Source organism: Fonsecaea pedrosoi (genome assembly GCF_000835455.1).
Source record: "Fonsecaea pedrosoi CBS 271.37 unplaced genomic scaffold supercont1.1, whole genome shotgun sequence".
Classification (NCBI taxonomy): domain Eukaryota; kingdom Fungi; phylum Ascomycota; class Eurotiomycetes; order Chaetothyriales; family Herpotrichiellaceae; genus Fonsecaea; species Fonsecaea pedrosoi.
The window spans coordinates 2163605-2177195 of record NW_013550615.1 but is presented as its reverse complement, the minus strand read 5'-3'; the positions used below and the strand labels follow the sequence as shown (position 1 = coordinate 2177195).

Below are 13591 nucleotides of genomic sequence, written 5' to 3'. Positions count from 1 at the left end.
CCGAGGAGGATATGAGGTGAGGCAAGAGAGACAGGGGTGGCGTGGGTGGTTAGTATTCGGGATGCGGACGAGGCTGGCTTTCCTTTCAGGGACCACGACATTATGAGTCTCACTCCTTTCCATCTATATCTATCCACATATTGCTAGTGTCGATTTATGTCAATACCTTGTCAGTCACACTCCGGCCGAACCAGTCAAGATTTCTGGGACAAGCCCTGCGGCCGAGAAGAGGCGGTGAGCCAGACGTTACAGGCTCTGTGCTTCTACTAGTAGCTGGCTGCAGTGTGTCAGTCAGAGATCGATCATGGTAGTGCCTGTCGGGCCGTTGACATGGCGACAACCTTGTTTCGACAACGGCCATGAACAAGTGCGTATCTGTGATATACATATACACCGTTTCTATTTCAACAGCAACTCGCCCAGACTCTGTTACCACTGCGGGCTCTTGTTGGGCAACCCCGTGACACCCCTCTTCCATTCCTTCCCTAATCTCTCCCTAGTTTCAACCTGTCCTCCACTTGCTCGGTCGTTTATCCGGCCCCACACTCGGCAGGAAGGCGACCATCCCACGGCGTCGCATTGAGAGAACTTGACCCCAAACTTTGAGACTTTCCGAGTTATCGTCTGCTCGATCATCTAAAGGTCTCTGCCATCTGCGAACCAGAATCCTGGGTCGCTGCATCTCTACACGCGAGAGAATGGCTGTCAGAGCTCTGCATCTCGGCTTATATATGCTGTGACTGACTGCATCGGGTTATTTCTCCTGGGACCCCATCGGCCGATTGCTTCTTGTCTCTGACTGCTGGACTGGGGATTGACTGCCCCTCACGGTTGGTCTGCAAACTTCCATCGTCCAACGACCGGCTGCCACATTGGTTCCTGAGATATCGCTAAAACCACCCGCCAAAGATTTCAGAGTTCCCACTTCGTTCCTGCCATCAATCATGACGCCGCGGTAAATCACGGAGGACCTCGCTCCGAGGGTGACGTTCTTGGAGACCGGTTTGGTGCTTGGAGCTTGGGAGGGACTCGAGAAGTGGACACTTGCTCGGGAGCAAGAATAACATCAGAGGGCAAGTCATCAGAGCAACAGCAAAGACAATACGATGATGCACGACGGCGGGGTAAAAAGTTGGATCTGTGGCCCTGGCCTACCACTGACTGCCACCAACTGCCACTGACTTGCCCACTACTAGGCATCAGGTGCTCTCGCAGTGCGCAGTCTCAGTCGCCGCCTTTGCATCTCGCCCTTTCATTTGCTCTGTTCTCCCATGCAATCACGTCCTGTCCCGTGTTGGCTAAACCTCTGAACCTCTGAACCCAGTGGGCTCTTACTTAACCTACTTGACAACTCATCCCATTCCTACTGCACATGCCTGTGCTCACTCAATCACCGGCCCCCCGTCCGGCCAACTGACAACCTGCCAGCGAATGTATCGGCTGCGGCTGCATTTTTGAACTGCCGCAAACCAAACCAGGCATCATCTCGTCACCTCTTGAGTGTTGCAGGTTAATCTCTCTCTGGCCCTTCCATCGAAGTCTGGATCCGCCTCATCTCTTCAAGCATGCTCATTCGATTTCCCATTGTGCCTCTCCCTTGTACCGCTAGCCTGAGTTGCGACCGAGGTTCATCACGACCCGGAGTGTCGCTGCGAACAGCCTCTCCCGTGATCCGTGTCCCTCTAGCCCACGTCCCTCTCTGACCTACCATCCATCATGCCTAAACAACCCTCGAAGTCGGGCAAGAGGCTGAAGCGGGATGACGACCATGACTCTGACGATAGCGACGAAGACCTTCAACCCATACATTTTTTCGTTCCCGGCGAAAACATCAATGCCGCAGTCCTGGTTGATTACATCACACGATGGGTCGATCGCACAGCAAAGATTACATCGGCTCAACATCCCACGGTGAGGACCAACCTGGTCCACGTTTGGTGGTTTCTCTTTAACTGACCCCATTATCAGGATAAATCACGGACTGGTTTCAGCGTCCTAGCGAAAAGAGCACTCAATGCCGTAAGAGCCTTCTCTCCCACGGTGCGATACCCCTCCATATCCATACTGAGAATGGTCTAGGTCAGCATTCGCGATCTCATCAATGACTCGAGAGACTGGGACTTGGAAACACAAAGCAGTAGGCTCATTCCGCTTGGGGAAGCAAGAGATGACAAGCAAAAAAGTTGACCAAATTTCTGTGTCGCAGGAGAATATAGAAAAGATCCGTACGATTATAGAGAATCGGATACAGCCAGGCGTCGGGCGAAAAAGGGTCCCTCGGAAGGCGGCACCAATCGACCGCAGCAACCTCGGGTCAAGCGAGACGTAACAAATGAGCCTGCTGACGGCGGGCGACAAGAGAGAGTGACAGCGACATCAAATGTGGCGGCCAGCTCTCCTCAACCTGCGTATCACCAACCTCAACCTCAATACGGCCAATATTCTGGTTATTCCCAGCCGCATAACATGCAACCGAACCCCAGTCCGTACTATCAAGGTCAATCAAGACCCGACCAAGCCTCGCCGAGTCTCAACATCACGGTGAACACGGCCACGTTTGCGCCGAGACCTGGACAACCCGGACAATACATGCCGACTGCATATCAAACCGCGGGATATGCACATACCCCCCAGCACGAATCTGACCCGCCGCCCGCCTACCAGCAGTCTATGATCAGTCGTGGCCCTTCAAATCCGCAACCGCCGTCACATCCCGGGCCCGACACCTTTGACGCGGCCAAGGCGGGGGGTACGAGTCGAAACTTCCCTGCACAAGCAACGCGACAAGGCTCGACCGACTCCAAAGAGGATTTTCCTCGATCCCAGAGTGCCCAAGACCGTCGACCGTCAACGCTTGACCCGTCGGGACGGAGATCTGGTCGTTAGCATTGATGATAGCGCACTAGAGGCGATTTGCTTATCCTATAGATTCGATACTGCTAGAGACCAAGGACGAGGAGGACGCCAAACAGTCCCCTGCCTATTGTCTCGACCGAACAAGGCGGCAGAAAGGCTTTAGCCTTCTCAGCGGCAAATGCCATCAACAGAAACCTACGTTTCTCATCGACCTTTATCATGCTGATCGCCTTTCCAAAGTGGGGGAAATTCTTACCCCTTGCTGCCTGTTACCGTTGATCGATCTTGCTCGACTGATGTATCCTTTTTTCTTCTCAGTCCCCCCTACCTTTTTGGTCGTGGGGCTCCCCTTTGATATGACGGCCAATATCTTGGCGGCAATTGTTTGGGCTGGTTTCTGTCGTCCTCGTCTCTCATCCCGTGGGTGTGACAGATTGGAAGGAATATAATCCCGAGACAGATCAGGCTTTTTCGTTTTGGGGACATCACAACACGGATGGTTTGGTCAGATGGTGCGTGTCAGATCTCGGTCCGAGCCTTACCCATCCATTAAACCAAACCTTGGGGTTGATTATATGATGACGGCCAATGAAGCTGGGATCCTTCAGACGCCATCACGTGTGCATCGTATTGTTTGTGCAAGTCTTGACATATGACCGCTATGATGGGGAATGCCAACGGGCTTTGGTCAGTGGTCAGTGAATGGTAACGGCGCAGCTGCTCAAGGGGAGAATCAAGCTTGGTGACAGCTATGGTATCATTGCCGCGATTGCGAATCTTCGTTAGCATATTCGTTGTATATACGTACCTGCAATTGATCTCTCTTCTCTGAGAGTTTAAGAGGTGTTTGTTTGCTCTCAGCCACAGTAATATTTAATTATTGGAGGGCTGCCAAGTGTCGTTGGTTGTAGGCGAGGTCGAGGGGGGGAGGAAGCTCACTATTGGTGATTGCCGCCTGTAGAGAGATTGCCGGTCAAGCCATGGCTCATGGCCTTAGTCTCTAGAATTGTGATAGAGGTTGCCCGATGATGGTGAAGGACTCATAGTGAAGTAGTGAAGCAAGTGACGCAGTGACGCAACCTCTAAGTATTTAAAAACTCACCTTGTTCCCTCTGAGAGGCTGCGCTTTTTCTTCAAGTTCCACACACTCTGTCCATCTTCTCTGACCTTGTCAATCTTCTTCTACTCCCGTACTGGTCATGATGATCCTCCCCCACCCGTCCCGAGGCTGGAGGCACTGGCAGCTACCGCTTTCCCGTCCCAAGGTCCAAGGGGGGGCCCAGGGTTTCAGCCTTTGTTTTTTGGCCGCAATCTTACTTTGTCGGCTACGTGTCAAGCTAAAACCACGCCGCTGTCACCGGAATGGGCGGTGATTGGGTTACAGAAGGGACTTTGCATATGCAACGGGCCCTTGGAACTGGGCCACCTGAGCCACCCGGGGCCTGGTGGCCTGTAGCGTTGAGATGCATGGTCTCTCATTCCCCCATTCATACCCTCATTCCAGGGCACCACCAACTGACCAGCACCACCAGGGAAAAACCAGGGCCACGACACATGAAGACGAGCCACTGCGCCCACGGGCCACCCCAGCCAAAGCCAGATCCCAAATTACCCCTCCTCGTCCTCCTCCTCCTCGTCGACCGTCGAACTTCCTTTGTGACAGGCTGCTTCTCGCAAGGCAAACAATTACCCTTTTTTACCTTTTTTCCTCTCTCTTTTTTGCCCCTTGGAACCAACCCGAGTTTACCAGCCGGGAACTGGGCCAGGCCAACAAAAAAAGGCTCCCCTCGTTAATTGTCCAGCCCGTCTTTTTCCCTCTTTCTCCCTGCCCTCGATAGCTGACTCGGTTCGGCTTTTTTCTCTCCTGGATTTTAATCCTAACTTCGCTTTAGGCAGTGATGACCGCTGAGCACAGCAGGACAAGAACAAGTCAATGGCCCTGAGCCTGGGCAATCCTCATGGATGGACCGTCGAGAATGTTGCTCAACCACCTCCTGTTACGACCACTTCCACCCAGGCGCCCGCCTCCTCTACTCACCTTGAGGCGCGTGAAGGCCCCGCTCCCGCTCAGTGGCAAGCGGTGAAGGAGGAAATCCGAATCCTTTATGAGAAGCATCCCTTGCGGGATGTCAGGAAAATACTATTAGATCGGCACAATTTCCGCGCAACGTGAGTCCTGTGTGTCTTTTTTGTATTGGCAAGACCTGCCGAAATCCCCCAGCCACTCGAGGGTTCGAAACGTCCCGTGCATTGTTACTGATTTCCGGTCTCGAAACAAATCCAGGGAGCGCATGTATAAAGCCCGACTATCGCAGTGGGGAATCAGTAAAAACTACTCGGACAAGGACTATCAAATATGTAAGTATCCTCTGATCATGTAGCCCCATGGTCTCGCCGTTAACGCCTGATCAAAGACAACAAACAACAAGTGGTGATGCAATGCTAACAAGCTCGTCGTAGGTGCGGTGCTACACCACACACGGCAAAAAAGCGGTAAACGATTGACAGCGTTTGTGATCCATGGCCACAAACGTTCTCTCAAGGACCTTCACAAATACATCAAAGGGCGAAAGATGACCGAGGAGGATTTCCTCGCGTCTGCCCTTGCCAACGCCGACCAACAACAGGAACAATATCCTCATGTCCGAGCCTACACCCCCGAGCCTGAGACTGAGGCCGAAGAAGGACCGCCGCCTCTACATCATCAGACATCATCCGCTCCCACTAGAGCACGGCCCCCCGAGATCGCTGCAAATGTCCCTCTAACCAAGGATTTGCCTTCGCCGAGGGAAGCCGTGTCGGAATCAGTCTCCAGTGTCCCAGCCCCAGCCTCGCGTTCCACCGCCCCCGACAGCTCCGCTGTCGCCCACCAACAATCGCCCACTACGAGAAGTCCTTCTTCGCACAGATGGTCACCCCACCATGCAGCCTCGCCATATTTCCCTCTGACTGTGTCACCGCCTCAAAGGCACGGTCCTTATTTTCCATCCAAGGAAAGCACCACTAATACTAACTACTCGTCGGATGCTTCACCATCATCATCATCACGCGCCCGTACCGTCTCTTCTCCCCAAGATGCCCCTCTGTCGGCAGCTCTGTCATATACTTATCTTGCCCCCCATGAACCGCTAGCCACCATCGAAGACCAGGTGCGTCATGCGGGCACACTATATGACACTAGTCCCCTCATGTCTTGCAATCAACTGGGTCGAGATGTAGAATACATGGCGCTGCAGATGGTGGATGCCCCTTTGTTGAAGTCTCTTTGCGGCCATGATGATATTCGCAGCTGGTCGCTATTATTCAACGACAGCTCATCCGAGGACTCGATGGACTACGAACAGATCTGTCCCAGGTGCCATGAGTCCACCCGCGAACACTTTATCAGTCTGCCGAATCTGGAGATGCCTCAATTACCTCGTAACATTCTCAACGCCAGCCAGGACTCGTCGGCGGCGAGCACCATGTCCGTCCCCGCCAGCTCACGAGGCCATGAGCATTCATGGAAGTGGGTGGCGCGGTGCTTCGCCGCGTGCATCTATCTGCGGAGGGGCGACCATACGTTATCGCAACGGAGTCTGGCCGACGCGGACGCCGAGTTTAAACAGATGCTCGTCCCCCGCCAGGATCCCAAAGTGTTGTTGGCTCTCAACCAGACGTTACAGATCCTACAGATGCACGACCAGGGCGACATCACCAAGACGATCATGCAGAGCGCGTATCTGGTGGCGGAGCGGTCGTTGGGGCCGAGTCACCCGATCACGACCATTGTGCGGTGGATGGTTTACGTGGCGAATGGACAGATGCGCAATTGCGACATCACCAGCAACACCCTCCGCGAGGTTTACGAGGAGATGGTCCAGCGGTACGGCCCCGAAGATTCGCGCTCGATCGCGTCGCAGTATTGCCACGGGTTTATGTTGAATGTCGAGCGGAAGCTTCAGGAAGCCGAACAGGTCTTGCGTCAAGTCTACAAGATTTCGTCGACAGTTCTAGGTCCCAAACACCTGCAGTCCATCTCGGCCTTGACGAATTTGCACCGTGCCCTGGAGCGACAGAACCGGCTCGACGAGGCAATCGCGGTGCTGCGTTGCGCGGTGCGAGACTCGCAGGATACCCTGGGCGACAACCACCCGCGACGGCTGGAGAGTTTACGGCTACTCGCGCTGCTGTACCAACGAAAGGGCTACCTCGACCTGACGGAGGAATTGTACTGGCAAGTGGTCGACGGCCGGGTCAAGATGCTGGGCAAGAACCACACGTTTACGCAGGGGATGAAGCGCGACCTAGAGCAGTTACTCCAGGAGAGGGGGAAATGGACCATCGAGCAAAAGATCATCAAGCCCGATGGGTCCGTGGAGGTTGTGGCTAGCGAGAGTAGTTCGCAGTTACGTCTACAAGACCTGTTTGAGTGGGATGCACACGAGCAGTGGGACGACACGAGGAGCGAGGGCGAAAGTGAGACGGGGAGTGAACATGCGGCATTCTGAGCGTTCTTTTTTTTTTTCTTGTTAGGTATCCATTTTTCATGGCCTGGATTGATTACTATTCGAGGAAGAAAGCTGACAGGTCAAAGAGGGAAAAAGGAGCTTTGTTCTAAATGATGGAGATGGAGTGTTTGACTGAACAGTGAACGGTGACCAGCTACTAAGTAAGAATTACCCAGTACCTACCATCCCAGGGGGTTTGCCTCTGGTGATGCAGGGCCCTTTAACCTATCTACCTAATCTACCTTGCCATCTACATGCCTACCTATCAATCTACAGAAAGAAGGTGAACAAGAAGAAGAAATACCTATACGAGCCTCGTGGGTGTGGATGTGGACGTGGATGTGGGGATTTGAGGGACGAGGGAGGAGAGACAGTAAAAACGCCACTGACGTCGTCAGGCAGGCTGAGAGTGGTGAGAGGTAAGTCACTGTGACACCAGTGGCACCGGTCGGTAGGGAGCCTTGGGAGCACAGACAACGTCGGTGGCGCGAGAAAGGGGCATCACGTCGCATCTGGAGTATCACCAAGTCAGGACCGGGAATAGGACCGGGACCATGACCAGGACGAGAGAAAAGGACTGGAACGGGGGAGGACGTGACGAGGTGACGAGGTGAAGGGAGGTGGTCAGGTGGTGGATATACCGTATACCGTATACCGTGCACCATGCACCTATCGAGTCCCTACCGAGTCACTATTGAGGGCCTACCTATAGTACCTACATACATAGGTGTCGAGTACTCGTGTGTACTTGTACTTGGGTGGTAGGTGGGTAGGTAGGTAGATGTGACATGAGAGACTTTGGGGGATGGATGGATGGATGGTTGAATGAGTTGGCCTTAATGAGAAGTTCAATGAGCGAGTAGATTGAATCGATGAAAATCAATATCGTTTGAGAGTCTGTGGTGCGTGGTATTTGGTTTGTGGTGTGAGGCGTGAAGTGAGGCATCTGTCTCTACAAAAAGTACCTACCTACCTACCTAGGCATAAAGCATGACAACGTGACAGAACAGCGGGGCCGAATACTTTGTAGTTTTATTCCTGTGGTGCCTGGGCGCATGACACGCATGCCTTTTTTTTGTAGCTTTCTTTTCCTTTTTCTTTCCGACTAAAAGTACAAGGTACGTTGTGCCAATCCGTGGGACGTTGTGGGGGGGTCTGGGACGTGTCTTGTGGGTTGGATTGGACGGATTTGTACTTGTGCGAGGAGATAGGTACTATGGATTAGCGGCTAGGTAGCGAGGTAGGTAGACAGCTCGACAGGTAGGTAGCTGCACAGGTAGGTAGGTAGGGGATGCGGACTGGCGATCTGGTGATCTACATACATACCTCCAGACAGAAGGAAAGGAGGTTCACTCGTGTAGTGCGCTACCGTCTGTGTAGACGTGTTGATCGACGTGAAGATCAACGTTGTGGATTGGCATGTACATCGTGGATCAACGAGTCGATATCCCAACGAGCGTGATAGCATCATGGGGAAGGGACAAGGGCACAGTAGGTAGGTATGGACAGCGTATGTAGGTAGGTTGGTAGAACAGGTGATAGGGAAGGAGATGCTCGACTGTTGAACGTACAGCACATACCGAGTATAGCACAGTACATCCACTCATGCCCAGTTTCCTACCTACCTACCTATCGTACGAGGTACACACCTGCAGTAGCCACTCTGCTACTCTCGCTCCCACTAGCTACCATCGCTTCCATCGCCACTATGTATCGCTACACGCTACATGGCCGTACTAAGGCACAAAGTACCGGATTTCGGCTTCTACCTTCCGGCGTCTGGTGTGGAAAGGTCCCTTGCGTCCGAGTAGAGACGAGAGGTTCAAACTACTGCAAGTACCGTGCATAGACACCCAGAGAGAGGTACACTGCATTCGTTTGCTGCGTTCCATTTGCTGCAATGCCTTTGTGCGTGCATGGTGCATGGTGCATGGTGCATAATGCATGAACGCCCTGTACTTATCTACATGAAGTCAAAGCGAAGATCGAAGATCGAAGCCCTACTTGCTTGCTTGCTTTACTTGGCCATTTCCATCTGTCTCCCCATCCAGTGATTGATTCGTCAATCCATCCCATGCCCATGTCCTTTGTCAACAGACCTCTTTCGCGAAGTGTGCGTTGGCGCCACAAAGGAATAGGAGAGGCAGAGGGAGTTGCGATTTGCCGTTAGACGTCCTTGGATAGTTTTCAATCCCCGAACAGCGAACAGAACAGAATAGAATAGAGTGAAGTACATTACCTGGGTAGATGTATAAGTAGGTAGGTTGGTACGTATGTGTGTATGTATGTACGCACAAAGATCCTGATTGGGTTAGATTATATTACTGAGGGTGGTAGGTAGGTAATTAGGTATTGATACATGAATATGAAATCCAGACACCAGCTAGTCTCTTGTGTTTGTACACGAGTAATACAGCGACCAGAAAAGAGATCGATCCAGCCCAGATCCTGATACTGGCACCGAGGAACTAAACAAGCCCCCAGACGAGACCCCCGGAGAAAAGAGAAAAAAAGAAAACACGAGGCAATGAAAACAAAGAACTACAAAACCCCCATACTAACGTCGTAGGTACTAGGCACGACCACCCCTGCCCGCACCCGCACCTTTCTGCGTGTCAAACTCGTAAATCCACGACAACCCGGCGTCCTTGCCCACGAACAGGAAGTACGCCCACATGATCCACTCCTTGAGCAGTTGGCGGAACGTGCTCGTTGAGGACTTCCTCATGTCGCCGCCCCGGGACGTGAAGGCGAGGATCTTCTTGACACGCGCTCTGCGGGCCGTTTGCCATTCCCGAAGTAGGTCCAGGTGGTGATTGCCTTGATCGCGTGATTCGGATTTATTTAGTAGGGAGAGAGTGTCGGCGAGGGTTAGGGCGTCTTCGAATGCCATTGCGGCGCCTTGACCGCCGGTGGGGGGCATGGCGTGGGCGGCGTCGCCGATGATGATAACTCGGCCGGAGGTACTGGTCCAGGAAGTGAGCTCGGGGAGTTTGTAGTACCTATTTTCCCACACGATACGTCAGTATTTCTTGCAAAGATTGACAGGTTTGAGAGAGAAGAGGGAGTTCAACTCACGGCCACAGTGAGAGCGAGGACAGCTCGACACCTTGCGAGGCGACGCGGACAATCTCGGGCCACGTCTCATTCTCATGGTGCGACTGCAGCATCTTGTACAGCGCGGCATGGTCATTTTGCAGCTTCGCCCACTCCTCGCGACTCCGATCCTTGGCCTCGACCGTCGCGAAACAGCTCACCCGATCCCCCGTGTAGGACGTGGGCATGAACATGAACGAGTTCAACTTCCCCAGGATCAAGCACGGCATGTACATGTCCTCGCCAGGCCGCATCAGCAGCTTGGCCTTGGGAAGCGATCCGCCGACGCCGATCTGGCCGCTGAACGTGGGCACGGCGTCGGGAGCGACGTACGTGCGGACGCGCGAATGGATGCCGTCGGCGCCGATCAGGAAGTCGGCCTCCTCGGTGTGTCCGTCGGCAAACGTGACAATGACGGTCGCGTGATCCGTCTCTTCAATCTGCACGCATCGAGCGTTGAGGTGTAGCTCGATGTCGCGCTCGCGAAGAACGTCCATCAGCGTCTGCCGCACGATGCCCCGGGACACGCGCAGCGCCTTGTACCCGTATCGGCTCTGGCTGCCGTTCAGCACCGTGCCGATGCGGCTCAGGTTCCTGGACGACAGGAAGCGGAACTCCTCATAGTTCCAGCCCTGAGTCCTGATTCGGTCGTACACTCCGATCCGGTCGAGGGCGCGGAGCGCATTGGGCGCCAGGGCCACGAAGCCGCCGTCAAATGCAGCCTCGTCGCGCAAATCAAAAACTTTGCAGGATATGTTGTGTCGTTTGAGCCCGAGGGCCATTGCTGGTCCTGCCAGCCCACTTCCGACGATAATGACTTTCATGGTTTTCCCGCTTGGGCTGGTCTGTACTAGTGAATTGTTTGGTATGTTCTCACGGAGACTGTGCTTGTAGGTGGTTGGAAAAAGATTCTCTAGAGATTCGGACCGTGTCTCGAATCAGCCATATATAGAGATGCGACCTACCTTCTGCCTCAATAAGAGTTTATAGGTATGGGAGTTTCCAAACCCAAATACGGGGATTCGGGCACAGCCATGACAAGAACGATAGAGTTGAAGGATGTGCGTCACAAGAAGTCGACACTCAGGTCCCAAGAGGGAGAAAAGGGCTTGAGCTATTATTGATGAAACCCGTCTTTAGCTCCTCGCTTCGGCTGGAGTATCGAGAAAAAGGGAAGACGACCACGCGGGGAGTTTGAGTAGAGGACACTCTCGCATGGCTGTTCCAATTAGGGATGCTAAGCATAGCCACTCCCCATGGTGTCTTTGCCTAGCCGTCCAAATAGGTCTCGATCCATCCTCTTCTAGGCGGAACTGTAACTGAAAGTTCTGCACTCGGTAGGTCAAGGGAGAGAATAGTCGACGCTATCTTTAAGCGAGCCGGATGGACGAATCGGCTGCGGAATGTGGGAGAAGTATAACACACCTCAGTGCCACCTCGTAGGTTGTGACTGTCACTCCATCAGTATACAACTACAAGGACAAGTAATAGATACAAGTACTCGTATATCTTTTGCTGGCAGGAATGTCTCCTGACACATACACAATAACATGCCGCAGTCAAGGAGAAGGAGAAGGTGGATTTTCCTTGCTTCATCTTCTCCTACCCTCAACATTTGGACCATTTCAAGGGGTGCAAGTTAGTTAGAGGTAGTTAGGTACAACGTAGTCGTCAAAAACACACCAAGAGAAATGGCTGCAAGCGCCTAGAAAGCATTGGATGCAGAGTTGTGCCGAATTGATGTTGTGAAACGTGCCACTGCGCCGTGATACGTTGAGACAGCAGCGCAATGCAATGCAATGGAAGCTGCACTTTTCGTACTTTGCAGGACTGCGCACCACGACTAGTTGCATCTCGGATGCTGATCATTTGTGTGTCCTGTAGGAGCTAGTTCCCTGCCTGCAGAAGTAGCTTGCTATACAGACCTTCCCTAATACGCAGATACCTCCCTCTCTTGGTACCCTCAAACTAGTCTTGGTTCTCAAACTTCAATCCCCCTTGCAACCTCGCCGCGCCATAGATACCAGCAATGTCGCCCTTTTCACCTACCGTCGCCTTGACGGTCTTCAAGTACTCGTCTCCAACTTCGACTTGTCGCATCCGACACCCGCTCTTCTTGGCCAAATCCATGGCATGCCTTGCGTCTTTTCGTGCCAGGTCCACCGCGAACAACGGCTCTTCGCGCTTGTAATAGTCACCAGTCGTCATCCTGCTCGAGTAGCCCGTGTATGGCCCCGGGAACATGACTTCAATGAATTTGTGGAGCTCATCCACACCCAGACCTGATTTCTCGGCCAGGACATGTCCCTCGGACAAGGCATTGACCATGCCCAAGACAAACGTGTTGCCAATGATCTTCAGGAGTGTCGCCTTGCTTGGCTCTTGACCCGAGAAATCAACATTGGCCCGGCCCATCACCCCCTTGCAGTATGGGAGCATCCTTTGGACCGCTTCAGGTTTTCCTGCCGGAACACATATCAACAGGCCGGCGTCGGCCATGGCCGGGGCACCAAACACGGGACACGCCACGAAGCTGGCTCCCTTTTCTTCAACCATTTTTGCTTCCTTGGCCGTGGTCTCGGGGTGAACCGTGCTGCAGTCCACAATCAGCTTGCCAGTGACGTCGGGTTTGAGGACCTCTTCAAGCGTCGAGAGCACGGCTGGGTCGTCGCCCAGACAGTAGAATATAATGTCTGCTTTTGAGGAGGCGTCTTGTACGGAGGAAGCGACGGTCGCGTGCCCTATCTTTGCGGCGAGGTCATGCGCTCGTTGCGGGGTGCGGTTGAAAATGATCAGAGGCTTGGCTAGGTTCCCTTTCTCTACCAGATTCTTGCACATGCCCTTGATTTAGTTGTTAGTATCTTGTCATGGCAGGTCGTTGATCTAGTTACACTGACCCTGCCCATATTTCCCAGACCTAGCCAGGCCAATTGAGGCGCCATCTTGTCGAAATGATCAACGTGGTATTGGAGCTGGAGTGCACAAGGAGTGAGGGGCTTTGAGTGGGCAACGCAGTGTGCTTAGACGTCCTCGACGTATTTCATTCACCTGCTATCAATAGGGTTTCGTTCGCATTTATATCTTTGAAACCTACCCCAACTGACACGGACCGTACAAGAAGCCAGCCTTTGCCGTTTCTCTCCGTTGTC

The 13591-nt window shown here is 53.2% G+C and overlaps 4 protein-coding genes across 4 annotated transcripts; 2 read left to right on the top strand and 2 right to left on the bottom strand.

Moving 5' to 3' along the window:
* Positions 1–1716: 1716 nt before the first annotated feature.
* On the top strand, positions 1717–2886 carry Z517_00793 (uncharacterized protein; the record flags this gene model as incomplete). Its single annotated transcript, XM_013433757.1, has 4 exons — positions 1717–1911; positions 1969–2019; positions 2080–2137; positions 2207–2886. 4 exons carry the CDS (start codon positions 1717–1719, stop codon positions 2884–2886), a joined length of 984 nt encoding a protein of 327 aa, XP_013289211.1.
* A 1903-nt stretch (positions 2887–4789) lies between these two features.
* Positions 4790–7346, top strand: Z517_00792 (uncharacterized protein; the record flags this gene model as incomplete). Its single annotated transcript, XM_013433756.1, has 3 exons — positions 4790–5025; positions 5141–5214; positions 5317–7346. The coding sequence occupies 3 exons, from the start codon at positions 4790–4792 to the stop codon at positions 7344–7346; spliced, it is 2340 nt and encodes a 779-aa protein (XP_013289210.1).
* Positions 7347–9918: 2572 nt separating this feature from the next.
* Z517_00791 (uncharacterized protein) lies at positions 9919–11266 on the bottom strand (the record flags this gene model as incomplete). The annotated part of the gene is made up of 2 exons (XM_013433755.1): positions 9919–10348; positions 10425–11266. 2 exons carry the CDS (start codon positions 11264–11266, stop codon positions 9919–9921), a joined length of 1272 nt encoding a protein of 423 aa, XP_013289209.1.
* A 1144-nt stretch (positions 11267–12410) lies between these two features.
* Z517_00790 (uncharacterized protein) lies at positions 12411–13384 on the bottom strand (the record flags this gene model as incomplete). Its single annotated transcript, XM_013433754.1, has 2 exons — positions 12411–13283; positions 13340–13384. The coding sequence occupies 2 exons, from the start codon at positions 13382–13384 to the stop codon at positions 12411–12413; spliced, it is 918 nt and encodes a 305-aa protein (XP_013289208.1).
* Between the last annotated feature and the right edge of the window lie 207 nt (positions 13385–13591).